Here is a 15001-nt window from a genome sequence, read left to right on the forward strand (position 1 = left end):
AGGAATGCCTGGGGGCAGTAGAATGAACAGGCATCAATGGGGGAGCTGAATACCAGTAATACTCTTGGAGGGGGGAATGGTAAGAAGTAGTTGGTGTAATTTTAAACTGCTTTTAGCAACTTCAGGACATAAACAGTCTGTGTAAAGAGTAAACCTGTGGCTGTAAGAGGGACTCAGTGATCCCATGAGTTTTTATAGTTTTCAGGTTTCCATGAAGTTAGGACTGTGACGCCCTGGTTCAGGGATTCAAAAATTGCCATGCTACTGTGGATTTCATTCTGAAAATTGCATTTTGACAGGGATTTGGCAGTGGCTGTAAGACTTTGTTGACATGTGGAATCAAAGGATTATATGATATCATCCAGAGAGTCATTTGACTCTCCAGAGGAGATAGATAATTTCAGTTAAACCAGTTTTCCTACTGAGCAACCTAAGTAAACTTGGTCACTGACTGAAATTAGTGTCATCTTGGAGCCTTGATATGTAACTGCAAACAGGGGGTTTTCCTGTACTGTTCCTAAGATCCCCGTTTTGTCTGGATAAGGAAATTAAAGTGAGAAGGTATGAGCTTTTTTTTTTGTAAAATTTGAGTCACTCTGACCAGTGCAGTGACTAATTAGTTTTACAAGTGTTACTAAATAATTCCTAATGTTCGTGGGAGTGCGCTCGTGTGTTCTAGTGGCTCTGAATACAGACTTCTATTTCTTTTACCATTTATGCCCTTCAGTCCACATTTGGAATTACAGCATTAAAGATCTGTGCTCGTACATCTAAACCAGCAGGCTTTGGTAAGACCAGTTAAATTTAGGCTTTATCCCAGCAAATAGTCTGGTTGTTAATTGGTTGGAATCCTCAGATTCCCCTGATGCTTATGGTACACAGCAGAGAAGATGCAAACCTGTCTGAGGGAAGGAGAGAAAACCCACCCTTTCCCCCACCCCCCCAGTTTTATGTCTGGGGAGTGCTCTGTACGCGACTGTCGCTACTTGGTTTCTACACCTTATTTGCTGCTGTGCTTCCTCAGTCGTAAGGCTCAGGGTTGCAGCATCGGTGTGCCAAAAATGAAACCTTTTGGGTTGAATCTGCGCTGTGTTACCAGATGACCTCTGTGAGGCCCTATTTTCCATTTTGTTCACTGTATTGATACTTCCACTGCTTGCCGAAGACATTTACCTTCAAGACTCTTTGGCTTTAGGACTAAATTTATATAAAAATCTCTGGGTTTACTTTAATGGACTGCAGGACTTTTACCTTTTTCTGGCATTCCCAAGACAGGCCTGTTAGGCTCCACAACATAAAATCTGTCTCCTGATCTCGTATTGAAGCCTTTGGCAGATTTTTCTGGTGTTTCATGGTGACAATGTTTGTGCTAAAACGAACAATTTAGGCACTACTTCTCTTATGCGGGTTGGGAATTTAGAAGCCAGACTTCGGTTTTCATTATGTTCTGATATCAGGGTCTGGTCAAATATTTGATACAGACTAGATGCTGTAGGGCATGTTTTTGTGGTCTGTGCATCTCTTACTCTGTGCACTGCAAAAACACCTGCTAAATTAAGTCTCTTAATGTGAAACATTGCCACTCGGTGAAGCTGTAAATGTGGACGTTTGCCTGGATGTCTCTCTTGTTTGCTTTATTCAGAATGAGGATGAAAACAGAGCCAGTGAAAGCAAGAAGACGAAACTGGAAGAAAAAGCTCCGTCAGGACACAAGACTTCTAGCAGTAGGGAGTGAGTATCTCGGCTGTGTTTTCCACATTGAAGGCTCAGGGTGATCAAGGAGAAGATGGGTGTTCGTCTCCCCCCTCTTCTCCTCCCCATCCCCAAACTGTTCCCTCATTATTAATCAGTGGGTAAAATTTCATTGCTTCTTACCCTCTGGACAGACTTACTTCAGAGTTTCTACGAGTAGTTGGTGGAAATTAATTTCCATAACCAAAAACATTGACGGAGGACAGTTGTTTTACGTAACAGAAATCAGGTACAACCCCTCCAGTGGATTATGGAAGATGCGCTTCCTGGTTTTTCTCTGATGTGCAGCAGAGATTTGTTTTGTTTTAGAAATCAGCTGTGCATCTAGCTTTTTGATCTTGCAAAAGCTGTGCTTTTAAATTAACCCAATCTGGTAATTCTCTATTTAGTAAGTGTGTAAACTGAAAATAAATTACTTAACTGACATTGTGAGGGAAGCTGATGGCATTGAGATTTGGATCCATGGATTTCACCTCACATTTGGTCGACAGATTAGCTAAAGAAAAGTGTGAGGGACACAAAAGCAAAGTAATACAGAATTAGCAAATCGGTAACATTGTTTAATATAATTTTACTTATATGTGATTTCTGTAGTTTTCCATGCTTTTTGTAATTGCTGTTATGCTTTTATTTGATTTATTTCTTGGTCGGTGTCAATCCACGGGAAAGAGAAAGGTTTTTTCCACTGCCTTTTAAAACTCTGCTATTTCAGATCGAGCAACTGAAAACTGGTATAATTATGTCATGGAAAATATTTCTGTATAGTGAGTAATTGCCAAATTACAAATATGTGAGGAGCTGCAGCACATCAGATGGGAGAAGTCTTGTTTGCCCGTTCTGAATTAACCAGTTAGCTCTTTGTTAGGAAACAGCTGTAGACTGAACGGATGCATTTCTAGCTCGATGATGCTTTTTTACCTATTATTTCTGATATTTGCTTGATTGCCAGTGCAGTTATCAGAAGGACATTTAATTAAATGAAACTATATGATTTTATAAAAATAATGTGTAGAAATAGTTGTTATGGGAAGCCAGGAATAGGCAGCAGCAGCCCTGGGCAGCCAAGGTAAGAGCGTGCCGCAAGGCTACGTGGAGAAAGTTTTCCAGTTTTCTGGGTTCCAGAGAACATTTCTCTGGACCATCTTTTTTTCTGAACTCTTAGGCTGACTATCTGAGCAGACAGGCTGGCGCTACCATTGGCATTAATTGCTTACATTGTATGTGTTTAGGGTGTTTTTTTTAAGAACTGTTGTAGGGATGTGGTTTTATGGTTAGAACTTGTCTACTGTGTTTTCAGGTCAGAACAAATAAAATGGTGAAAACGAGTTCAATCTGGCTTCCTAGAAACCTAGTCACCGAGATGATTATTCTCTTTCCTTTGCTCCATATCTGGTTTGCTAGGTCTAACAACAAAAACCTTGTTTGTTTGGAAAAAAAAAAAAGGTTTTTTCATTTAAAATAAAATAAAAGAAAGTTTCGGGGTTGGTTTGTTTGTGTTTTGGTTTGGTTTTTTTCCTTTTTTTAAAAAAAAAAAACAAAACAAACAAAAAAACCCTAAGCCTGAAGTTGTTCATCTCGTCCAGGTCTTCAAAGCCAAGTGCTGTTAAAGAGAAGGATTTACTGCCGTCTCCTGCTGCCCCGGTCCTGCAGAAAGATTCCAAGCAAGAACACGGGTCGCGGAAGAGGACGGTCAGTCAGTCGTCATCCTTAAAGTCCAGCAGCAACCTCGGCAAGGAAAGTGGCAGCGGCAGTAAAAGCAGCTCATCTTCTAAACAAAAGAAGACAGAGGGGAAGGGCTCTAGCAGTGCTAAAGAAGCCAAGGTAAAGGGCTGCTTCTGTAAATGCCTTCAGCTGTTCCTTTGCTTTGCGGTCTGACGGGCTCAGTGTGACCTGAATGATAATTTGCAGTTCGAGTTAAAATGTAATTAGTTTTAGATAAGCATTGTTTCATGTCATGATGCTTAAGTGCCTTGGAAATCTATAAATTAGAAAATAATTTGGGAGAGACTGTGGAATACTAATGCTTATTGCTCCCAAATTCTTATGTTAATTAGTGAAATGGGTTTAGTCATCTTCTGATTACAGATGCTGCTTATTTATTTTTTAATTTGTTAATAGGAAATATCACTAGAAAGCTGTTTACACATCAGTAAATGGAACAATGAGGTTATTCTTGTCTCATCAGAGCAGATACTGATCTTGCCCTGATTTTTTCAGGAGAGCAGGAGCTCGGTCTGTGCTCAGCACCAGGATGCGAAGCTACAGCTCTCATTTTATGCCGTTGAAGGACCCCAGAAAGATTATATTAACTCCAGCTCAGGAATGTACAGTGCTTTTTGTGGTTGGAGTGGAGAAAACATGGTTATAAAGATGGTGCATAAAATGTTTTTAAAGAGATTAAGATTAGGAAGATAGATGGTAGAATTTGAAAAATAGAGGCAGATGGTACTCCTAGGTCACTAAATTGTACCATGCTTTTTCATCAGTATAGAAATGTGTATTACGGGACAGACAGGTGAGGACACCTGAGAGTGTATTGTTGAATACCTGTGATGTGCAGTTTCTATTGTAGGGGCAGTTGATGAGCGTGTTGCTGTACGAGCGATTCCGGCGTGTGCCGCAGGTGCGGTGGCTCCGAGCGCTCTGCGGCAAAGCCCCAAAGCCTCCCACGGGCTGCGGAAACTCCAGTAGTTTAAGCAACTGCTAAACCTCAAGTTAGATTTGCAGTCTCTGAAAAGCTTAGAAGCAAAGTCTAAAACTGTTCAGGAGGGATCATTGATTTGGGGAGGAGTGAAGCAGCAAGCAGTCATCAGCAGTGGCAGAAGGTGGCTTCGTCATCAGGGTGGAGTTCACGAATATCTGAACTGGGAGACGTCACTTCAGATGCCGATACCATGAGACGGAGAAGCCTGGCAGGGTTGTGTGTGTCGGTGGCTGCGTAAGACGCTTCCAGGAACTGTAGATAGTGAGTTTACCTTATAGACTGAGGCTCTGCCCTTTCTTTATTCGTCAGCATAGAAATGTCCTCAAGCCAGTTGTTAAATTGTGAGATGTTTATTGTTTTATACTTCAGATATGCTTAGTCATGCCTTTCTTGAAGTGGTATCTACTCTTCCTGCGTTTGACTGTATGTCTTGTTACCGTGTCTGCCTTACAATGACAGATAGCACATTGCTATGCAAACCTGGTGCCTTGCAACTCCAGGATCCTCCTGATGGGCAATAATCTGATAAACGTAGGTTATGAAATACATCTATATAGATGGCCTTTGGTCGTGATAAATCAAGAGAGCGGAAAACACATAGGAAGCTGGGGAGTTGTTTTATACTGTTTAGTTACTAAAAATTGATTAATTTACAGAATGTTTCTAGTGTCCGGTCTTTAGCCTGAAGTATCGTGTTGAGCCATATATAGTTTAGGGGAGCAAAGACAGTGTGTTGTGAAGATAACTAGCTTTTCTCCCTGAAGATGATGCTTATCCTTCCAAAATACTTTTTTTTTTCGAGGCAAAAACATTCAGCAGTGTGTATCACTGAGAGAAATGAAAAATTGTAAAAATATTCATCGCCTCTTTGTTAGGGTGGAAAAAGAGGACTTGGAAACAGTGACATGGGAGATTCAGGGAGGGATTTCCTGGACCCAGGTGTGTCTAGAAAGCCTCAGCTGCATTCCTTCCTCTGAAGGAGATCTCCTGGTGTGTTAGAGCGAGGAGCTTGGTTGTAGCTGCTGTGTCTCCTCTGTGCCAGCGTTAGGCGAAAGCCTCATGAAAGCTGTGTTGCTGTCTGAGGTGAACAGCAGCTAAAGCAGCTGCAAAACTGACCTTATTGCATATAACGTGTGAAGTCATGGGGGAAATGTATACAACAGATGCTTTTCTTGAAGGCAGAGATTTAACTTTTCTTCAAATTTATCATTTGGCAACAATTTTCCTTTTAGGAAAAGATTCTGAACAATTCATCAAACTGCCCTCCTGCGTCTGCTCCATCTACGGACAGTTCAAAGTCAAGAAGAGCAAAACTTGTTTTCGATGACAGGTAAGAACGGCAAAAGGTGCCTTTCCCTTTGTGGGGCTGTGAATCTCGCAGCACAGCCAGCTCCCTGCGGAGGAGAGTTCATTTTGCTTCAGGAAAGCTGTTCAGTCCGAGCTCAGGCTCCGGCGAGCTGGGCGGTCTTCCTGCAGGGATGCGCTGGTCTGGCTGCGCGCTGCGCTGTTGCCTCGGCAGCCAGCACAGTAACCGTGGCATGCCCTGTATGTTCCTGCCAAGCGAAAAAGGACCAGCAGTAGGCTTAAATAGCTCAGGGTTGTTCTGTCTTTAAATGCTGACGGGGCCTTTTCACCTGACCGGGGCGCTGCTGCTGCCGCCCGTCTGCCCGTTCTCTTCTCTCCAGAGCCCGTGTCCTCTGGAGTCAGGAGCTGAGGTCATTGATAGTAGAGAGGAGCCTTTGTTTTCCAAATTCCAGATCCACAAGAGCAGGATTGGAATTTAATCCTGTGGGGTCAAAGAAAATATCTGGAAAAGAAAATTAAACGATGTTTTATCGTCTTGTGCAGACTTCAGGTTTCCTGTGTACCAATCCAAATCTCGGCACAACGCTTGCTCTTAAAGCACTCCTCTTTGTTGTTCTTTAAATTCATGTTACAGATAAAATTATGTTTATACCAAATGTAAAAGTAACTTCCTGGTTAAGAACTTTTAAAAGTGGGCAAGCTGGCTGCTCAGTGATTTTCTGCTGATAGTTATTCCTTAAATAAAAAATAAAAAAAAAGGAAAGAAAGAAATCAGGTGAATTAGATGATTAGAGTACACTATCAGTCATTTGGGACAAAATAGTTTATGGGGATTTTATAATTATTCCATGATAAAACTGGACCAAGAAATTGTGATAAGATCAAACGTTTTTTTTTTTTTAAAAAAAATCTGAATGTGTATTGACGTATAGGCAGACATAATGAGAGTACCCTCCAAGGCACAGTAATTGTGCTTGGGAATGGTGACATGTTACATACTCTTATGGTTATGGCTGAGACGTTGCAGGGTTTGTGAGCCTAGACCTGATCAAATGCATTTTGTAGGTATATCATCTTCTTAATATTAACTCTTGCTTTGTAATGACATCAGTTTCCTGTAAGTGGACTGTTAAAAATGTTGACTTCAAATATCTTTAGTACAAATAAATGAAGTAATATAGGATGGACGGGAGGATTTATTTCAAACTTTAATCAACTCATAGGTAATATGTTAATATATTGTAATGTATAATTACACTTTTATGATTACCTTCTGCTCATCTAGTCGTGAAAGTCATTTAGCATTGATTGTCTTGGGTGGCTAAGCAAAAGCAATTAACACCCGAATGCATCTTGATTTATTTTGTATTATTATAATAATTTTAAAATATTTCACACCCTGAGTAATGCCAGTCCTGGAGGCAATTAATTTGTCCTGGATTAATTTGTCCTCAAATTTTGAGGTGGTTTTTTTCTTTCTCTTGCCCCTGTAGTTGGTCGAGCGTTTGGTTTGCTTGACTCTCAAATGCAATAAATTTAACCAAACCATGTTTACTTATCAACTTGCTTGAAATACTGTTTTGAACTACCTGAAACTAGACAACTAACTTTAAAGTATTTTTAACAGTTTTATCATACTAATCATACTATTAACTTTAACAGTTTTATCATAGTGTAGCTCCTGTAACCTGAGTTAGACAGAAAAAATAAGAAATCTGGCAACATTAAGAAACTTCAGTCGTAAAAGGAAATGCAATATGGGTGGAGCTGAGTCCATAAACTTGTGTCCTCTGTTGCAGGACTTACTCAGCTGACCATTATTTACAAGAAGCAAAGAAGTTAAAACATAATGCAGATGCATTGGTAAGTAAATCTCCAATACTTCCGCCATGTTTGCACGCTATACTGGGCTTTGCTTACTGCTTTTGCCGTTTTGCTGCCCTTCTGTACTGGAGTTTTCTACTTCCTCGCTGCTTTTTGTCCTTAAAAGTTTTTTCCACTCTCCCCAGTCTGACAGGTTTGAGAAGGCTGTGTACTACCTAGATGCTGTCGTGTCGTTCATTGAGTGTGGGAATGCATTGGAGAAAAATGCTCAGGAATCCAAGTCCCCGTTCCCTATGTATTCAGAAACTGTGGAATTAATCAAGTAAGCATTGCGCAGCGTATACAGAAGTCAAGTGGGTGGGAAAGGGGTCTGGAAACCAGAGCTTTTAGATTTAACAAAGTTTTGCCATCAACTTCTGAAATCTGTCGTTCTCCACTAAAACTGGACCACTTACCAGTTTGTTCCAGTTACTGGGGTTTAAAGTATTTTCGTGAAGGTTAAGATCCTTTCTGCTAAGGCTCTTGAAGTCTCTCTACAGTGTATAACACACGAGAAGCAAAATTATTCCCGCTAACTACCTAGTCAGCATTGTGTTTCGGGTCTGAGACAGGTTCCTGAAACGGTGAAGAAATTCCTAAGAACATCAGTGTTTTGTGATTGATGAACAATACCGTAATCTTTATTTTGTTGTTCACTTGATGTCTCTGTAGATACACTATGAAACTGAAGAATTACTTGGCGCCAGATGCTACGGCTGCAGATAAAAGGCTGGCAGTGCTTTGGTATGTGTATTCTCTACTTAATACAATGCACTGATTGATTTCAAATGAAATGAACTGCTGTATTGCCCTGAGTTGTCAGGTGTTCCTGAACCAAATAGGAGTTTTCCACTTGGCCGGACTTAAAGATTAATGCCGTATATCTGATTAGTGTAAACTGGGGCAGAGGAGATGTTGACAACAAGGGCCAAGTCTTTGAGCTATTAAGGAAATGACTAGGTTTGTAAGGAGCAACAGCAGAAAGGATGGGGGTCCTCCCTGTGTGCTCATCCAGTGATAAGTCCCCATTTGGACCGGCTGTAAGGAATTGTCACTAGCTTCCTAGATCAGGGCAGTGGCTCCAGTGGGTGCAGAGGACCAGAACTCGTTGGTGTCGGGTGGAAAAGAAAGGGGAGGCTGTGGCAGAACGCGTTAGACTCGGTATGTCCTGAGGCGAGCGAAAAATAAGCAGAACCCTTGTCTGGGAAGTAGCTTCGTGTTGTCTCCTAAGCTGAAAACTGGAAACTGATTATATCAGCCAGATCACTGCAAATCACAGTTCCAGCGTAAGGCCCACAAAGCGATGCTTTTGTTTCCTTGAGAATTTAAAGGTGCTTACGGATTTTTTGGTAGACCTACAACTTACGAGTTGGCAGAGAAAGCTTCAAAAAGACAGCTATGAGGTTTTTGAACTTACTCAGTTGTGATAAACTTGACTTTAACTGTAAATGTTTTGTTATTGTGTCTTTGGTCAGTCTTCGGTGTCAATCTCTGCTATACCTAAGGCTTTTCAAACTGAAAAAGGAAAGTGCATTGAAATATTCTAAAACTCTGACTGAACATCTGAAGGTAATGGCATATGTATTTTCTTAGACTATTAGAACCTAATCAAAGTAAAGCTCTATGTCACTTAAAATTCCTGAATCCAGTTTTCAGACTGCTACATGTCAACTTGGAATATGCCCTATTTAGAACTGGACCTTGAAAGTATACGAAAGTTAAGTAGTTTAAAGGTGGGAAGAGACAGCACAGCTGTCATAAGCCTACTGGTCCCAGCACGATAGCTCTCTTAATAATTTGATCTAGCTTTTTGTCGTCTTTAATAAATTTAGTAAGCTTCAAGGAGAATTTAAAAACGTTTTTCTTGCTGCAGATACAACAAGCTGAAACTTCACTTTCATGTTTAAGGGAATTCAGTATCCAGGGGTGTACTACACGGGCTGTATTGCACAGCTTCGCAGAAGCTGGCACCAGAGCCAGCTTCTAATTCAAAACCAAATTGGTCTTTCTGGATTTTTGTTATTGCAGTGGGATGTTTGATGATTTTTTGTTTTATTCTCCCCACGTGAATTTAACTAAATTCCTCTGCAATTGATTTAAAAGTGCTGTCAGGGAAAGGAGACCCAAGAGACACATCCTTTGAATTCATGTATTTGAATCGACGTGTTGCAGATGAGAAAAACAGTTGTGATACGTCGGTAATGTCACTCAGTCCTTAACCTAGACTGAGATTTTGTCAAAGGAAGACATGGGGATAGGTAATGCCATGGAGTTTCTCTGAAACTTCCAAACTTCCAGCTATCGATACTGAGAGGGAACAGGCTTGTCACATGCTCGACTTCTCAGATTTTTTGGAGACATCTTTAATTGGTCAATGGTAGTAATACCAGATTTCTTCCTATTAATGGGCTGAAAAAACCAAAATGTTCTCATAAGAGGCAATGGGATGTAACGCTTGGAACAGGGGACTACTCCAATCCTCTATATATTTAATGGCATCCTTGTGTTGCTAAAATAATACCTTAATTTGTGTCTTGGTCATCAGTAAAAAATGGTATTTTCCCAAATTTGAATTTACTGTAATATTATTTGGATTGTTGGTTATTGCTTAAAAGAAAAGTGGCAAAAATTAATTTGGGCAAGAATAAACAATTAAATAACCAGATAAAGTATAACTAGTTATAGTATAAACTTACATCAGGTGACAAATTTCTTTTTCCCTAAACAGAATTCCTATAATAATTCTCAAGCACCGTCACCTGGGATGGGAAGGTGAGTAGTGAAAGCAGTTTCCTGTATTTCTCAACTTTCCGCTAGTTTTGTACATAAACGGTGTGCCTGAGGTACTCAAAGAGTACCTTTTCACTCTGTAATGCGTTGCGGGGATTGCTCTAAAGGTGTAGATTTTGATTCAGTTGCATAATTATCCTGAAGAAAGGTTTGGAAGACTGCTGCTTGTGACAGTGCTCCGCAGAGCGTCTGTCGGGCGAGTCCTTGTTGCAGAAAAGGCTCAGTGTGTCACTAACACACAAGTCACTTATCTCAGGGAGTTTTGTTGTTTTGTTTATCCCTGGAGGGGTTTAAAAGATGTGTAGATGTGGCGGTGAGGGACATTGCTTGGTGGTGGGCTGGGCAGCGTTAGGTTGGTGGTTGGACCTGATGATCTTAAAGGTCTTTTCCAGCCTAAATGATTATATGATTTAATGCTTTTCCCTCAAAACAATAGCTTTATTAACGCTGAGGGCCCAACGGCTATAAGGACTTTCAGGGTTGTCTGTTCCGTAGTACAGCAATTTACTTCTGTTCTTTAAAACCTGACAATGGACCTCTCAGATTACTCGCAGTTTTAGGAGGGCGTTTCAGATTTGCATCGCGTTGTCTGAAAGTGTAATATGGCAGAACAGTTTCCATGTAGTTGTAATGTTTTCATTATTATTCTTTAAGGTTCAATTTATTTAAACAATGAGTTTAAGATTTTATTGAATTAAAAGATGAGGAGGTTTGGTGGTTAGGCTTTGGCTGTGAAGCTAAAACATGAATTGGAGGATTCTGGCCCTCCGCATCAGTAGAGGAGTAGATCATCTGATCAGTAGATCCTGCCCCTCTGCTGCGCTCTGCTCTGGGGAGACCCCCCTGCAGCGCTGCCTCCAGCTCGGGGGGTCCCACCAGCAGAAGGAGACGGAGCTGTTGGAGCGGGGCCAGAGGAGGGCACGGAGATGCTGGGAGGGCTGGAGCCCCTCTGCTGGGAGGACAGGCTGGGAGAGGTGGGGGGTTCAGCCTGGAGAAGAGAAGGCGAAAAAGGGGAGACCTCAGAGCCCCTTCCAGTGCCTAAAGGGGCTCCAGGAGAGCTGGGGGGGACTCTGGATCAGGGAGGGGAGTGATGGGACGAGGGGGAACGGTGTTACACTGAAAGAGGGGAGACTGAGATGAGATATGAGGAAGCAATTCTTCCTGTGCAGGCGGTGATCCCCTGGGGCAGGTTCCCCCGAGAAGCTGTGGCTGCCCCATCCCTGGAGGTGTTCAAGGCCAGGTTGGACGGGGCTTGGAGCAACCTGGGCTGGGGGGAGGTGGCCCTGCCCAGGGCAGGGGGTGGCACTGGATGGTCTTCAAGGTCCCTTCCAAACCAAACCATTCTGTGATCCTCAGCAGTTGTTACCAGCTCACACACTTAATTTGTTGTAGGGCAAATCCTGACTTCATGATGTGTAAAGCAGGAGTGCTTTAGCATCTCTCACCCTGGATGTGGGAAGAGAGGTCTTAGAGAGTGTCGGTCTTAGAGAGTGTCAGTCTTACAGCATGATATGACTGGAGTACTTATATTTGCATTTTACAATTTGATACTTTTCTTTGGATAAGCAGCAAGCCTGTCGGTATGCCGTCTCCAGTCTCTCCAAAGCTGTCTCCAGGGAATTCAGGAAATTACTCTTCCGGGGCAGCCAACCCTTCAGGGAGCGGGTCTTCGGTGACGATCCCCCAGAGGATCCATCAGATGGCAGCCAGCTACGTCCAAGTTACGTCCAACTTCCTCTATGCCACTGAAATTTGGGACCAAGCCGAACAGCTGTCGAAAGAACAGAAAGGTAAGAGGTGGCACAGGCGGATTATAATGTCAGATGTACCAGAACGTGGCGAAAGGCTCATGGGCTTTGAATTTGGAGTTGCAGTTAATGGTGCAGAGGACGCACGTTTCCATTTCTGAAATAGACGTTTGAGGGGGAAAGCCAAGGCAGGCTTAGAGTAGTTTACCCATACTCTAATTATTCCTATCAACCAGTCTTCTGCAAAAGAGTGAAGGCATTGATTAGAAGGGACCGTTTTCCTTTATTTTTATTCTTCCAGCAGTCAGCCATCTTTCTTTTCTTCTATCTGTCTTAATCTAAAAGATTTGTGCTGAAAAGATGGGGAGTTTGGGTGTAATGTTTCCCATATAAAAAATACGTGCATAGTTTAACTTGTGTTTCTGTTGTTTTAGAGTTCTTTGCTGAACTGGATAAAGTTATGGGCCCTCTGATTTTTAATTCAAGCATCATGACAGACCTAGTGCGTTACACCCGTCAGGGACTGCATTGGTTGCGCCTGGATGCCAAGTGATATTTTGAACTGAAGGAATGGAAAATCGAACACATTTTTCTCGCTGCCTCTGATTTATCTCCACAACACTGTGTCATGTCAATAAGGAAGACTGCCATAACATATTGCTTAGTTGACACTAAGAGCAAGGATTGCTTTCACATGTCTCCCATCCTCATTTGTGTTTTAACCCCAAATCATCTGGTTAATGGACTTCTTCAGTATTCCCGTTTTAAGTTATTTAAATATATTAAAATTTGCTACATAAAAAGTGTAGTTTTGCTGATCTATCATGGATAGATCATTGGAATTCCAGTCATAATGCATAAATAGTCAGTTTAAATCCTATTTATTTTAATTTTTTTTTGTTTTAATTTTGAAAAGCCCAGTTTGGGGCAGTTTTTAGCTATTTCTTCCCTAAATTTACCCTTTCGAGTACTTAGCAGAAATTAAACATAGACACTTTATTTAAGTACTTTGTGAGCTTTGTTACTCTGTAATGTCTTGTGGTGGTAGAGCCCGTAAGAGGAACTAGGGTTGGTAGGTTCTAACATGTAGGGACACCGTACTTTTCATGCCTAATGCCTATGAGTCAACTAATAAATGACAACTACAGATTTATTATTGCAGAATTTGTACTAAATAGAAAAGTTCCAGATATTCTTCTACGTATTGAGATACTTCATTTAAATGAATTATAAAGAAATTTTTATGGAAAAGTATTTAGCTGGATCTGACTTGGATTGTTTTCAGGGCAGTTTCAGTACATCGATTAACACTATAACAATCACAAAACATTACAGTAATTTGCATTTAATGTAATATCGAAGTAGTGGTGTAAGAACGAACTTCAGTCTGATGGGTGCGATGCATACAGGAAAGGCTTCTGAAACGGACAATCTTGTGCTTTTTTGCATCTCTTCATTTAAAACACGTTTTGTCTCCTTGCTTGTCATTTTTTGACACTTGCAAAATCGGTGAACTTTGTGGTTCAAAACCCGACAATAGTTAAATTCCTGCCAGAACTGTCATTTGCATCTTTTCCACTGACTGAGAAACCAGGAATCTTGAGTAGAAATCGAGGTCCATTTTTTCCTTTTAGGGTCTGATAGGTGATGGACACTACAGGATGACAGTGCAACGGCCATCGTGGGGTGGGAGCACACAGCTATTACAGGGAAATCGACTGTGTTGATGCAGAACGGATTTAAAACTTGTATTTACCCCGTGTTAATGAAGGGCCCGTTAATGTTTGGTGGAGCGTAATACTGGCTTGCGAGGGAGCGACTCGGTGCGACAGAAGTGGTTGGTGGAGTTGCAGTTGACCACTCTCAAAAAGTGTAAACCAAAGTACCTTTCCACGTAAGGTGCTTGTCTGGGTAAAAGGTTTAAAACGCTACTGCTTTCAGTATTGCTTAGTGCCCCTAACATGTCTGGTGTGCCTTATGCCTTACTTTTAGATGAAGATTTTATGAACTGTTTACAAGATGTTTTACAGCAGGACCAGGTATACTGTATGCAGTGGTCTTCTGCAGTACTTTGGTAAAATTCCATTTCCTTTTTCAAAGTCCTAGTGTCTGTCACACGAACTGACTTCTCGTTGTGGTGGTCTCCTTCTGAAGAGTCAAACTCTGAATCCTTTGGAGTGAGATTGTGGAATGCTGCTTTGTTTTCTCTCCCATTTAACCCTTTATTCTGTACCAGATATGAACGTGCATGTTCAGGAAAATTATTGCACTAAATTTTTTGTGTAGTAGTAGTAAAGTGCCAAAATCACGGCAACCTCGAGAGAAGGAATAGAATTCTACGCTACTTAGTACTGCAGTATGTCCTATGGGCTTTAAGAGTTTAGAAGTTTTGCAAATTAGTAACCTACTAAAAGGTAGCTGCATATTCGTAGAGCTTCCTTTGCGTTCCGGCGTGTTTTGTACTTCCAGAAGAGCTTTGCTACGTACGAATTGATACATGGTTAACAGACCTGTGACTTTTTCCGTGAGAGCTGAGTTTACTCTTCAGGTCTGTTGGAGCATCCTTTTTATTGAATCACTGTGCGAGGTCACGTTTCTGTTAGTGTTTGCTGTTCGAGACAGAACTCTGTACCCTCAAACTCCGCGGCTTGGTTAATGGGACACTGTCAACTATTTTTCCTTTAATACTCTAAAGTGCCTAGCACACTTTTGACGCTATATAAAAGAAATACCTTCTTAGAAGTTGCAGTCATAGTTTATTTTTCGTGTAGTGCTGCACTGGCCAGCATGGCTGTTCTTTGGCTTGCTCCTTCGTGCACAGTTACCATTGCTGTTAGCA

General features: G+C 41.4%; 1 protein-coding gene across 1 annotated transcript in view; it reads left to right on the forward strand.

Annotated features, from left to right (window-relative positions):
- The window catches only part of AFF4 (AF4/FMR2 family, member 4), a 30952-nt gene extending 17644 nt beyond the window's left edge, over positions 1 to 13308 (forward strand). Inside the window, exons 11-20 of the mRNA XM_009890672.1 lie at positions 1643 to 1731; positions 3336 to 3573; positions 5689 to 5786; positions 7561 to 7624; positions 7771 to 7907; positions 8297 to 8368; positions 9100 to 9193; positions 10353 to 10396; positions 11984 to 12204; positions 12597 to 13308. Of these exons, the coding sequence (XP_009888974.1) occupies positions 1643 to 1731; positions 3336 to 3573; positions 5689 to 5786; positions 7561 to 7624; positions 7771 to 7907; positions 8297 to 8368; positions 9100 to 9193; positions 10353 to 10396; positions 11984 to 12204; positions 12597 to 12715 (1176 nt within the window). The 3' untranslated portion in view covers positions 12716 to 13308. The remainder of the gene's footprint in view (positions 1 to 1642; positions 1732 to 3335; positions 3574 to 5688; positions 5787 to 7560; positions 7625 to 7770; positions 7908 to 8296; positions 8369 to 9099; positions 9194 to 10352; positions 10397 to 11983; positions 12205 to 12596) is intronic.
- The last annotated feature ends 1693 nt before the right edge of the window (positions 13309 to 15001 follow it).

Source organism: Charadrius vociferus, unplaced genomic scaffold (genome assembly GCF_000708025.1).
Source record: "Charadrius vociferus isolate BGI_N301 unplaced genomic scaffold, ASM70802v2 scaffold370, whole genome shotgun sequence".
In the NCBI taxonomy this organism is placed as follows: Eukaryota; Metazoa; Chordata; class Aves; order Charadriiformes; family Charadriidae; genus Charadrius; species Charadrius vociferus.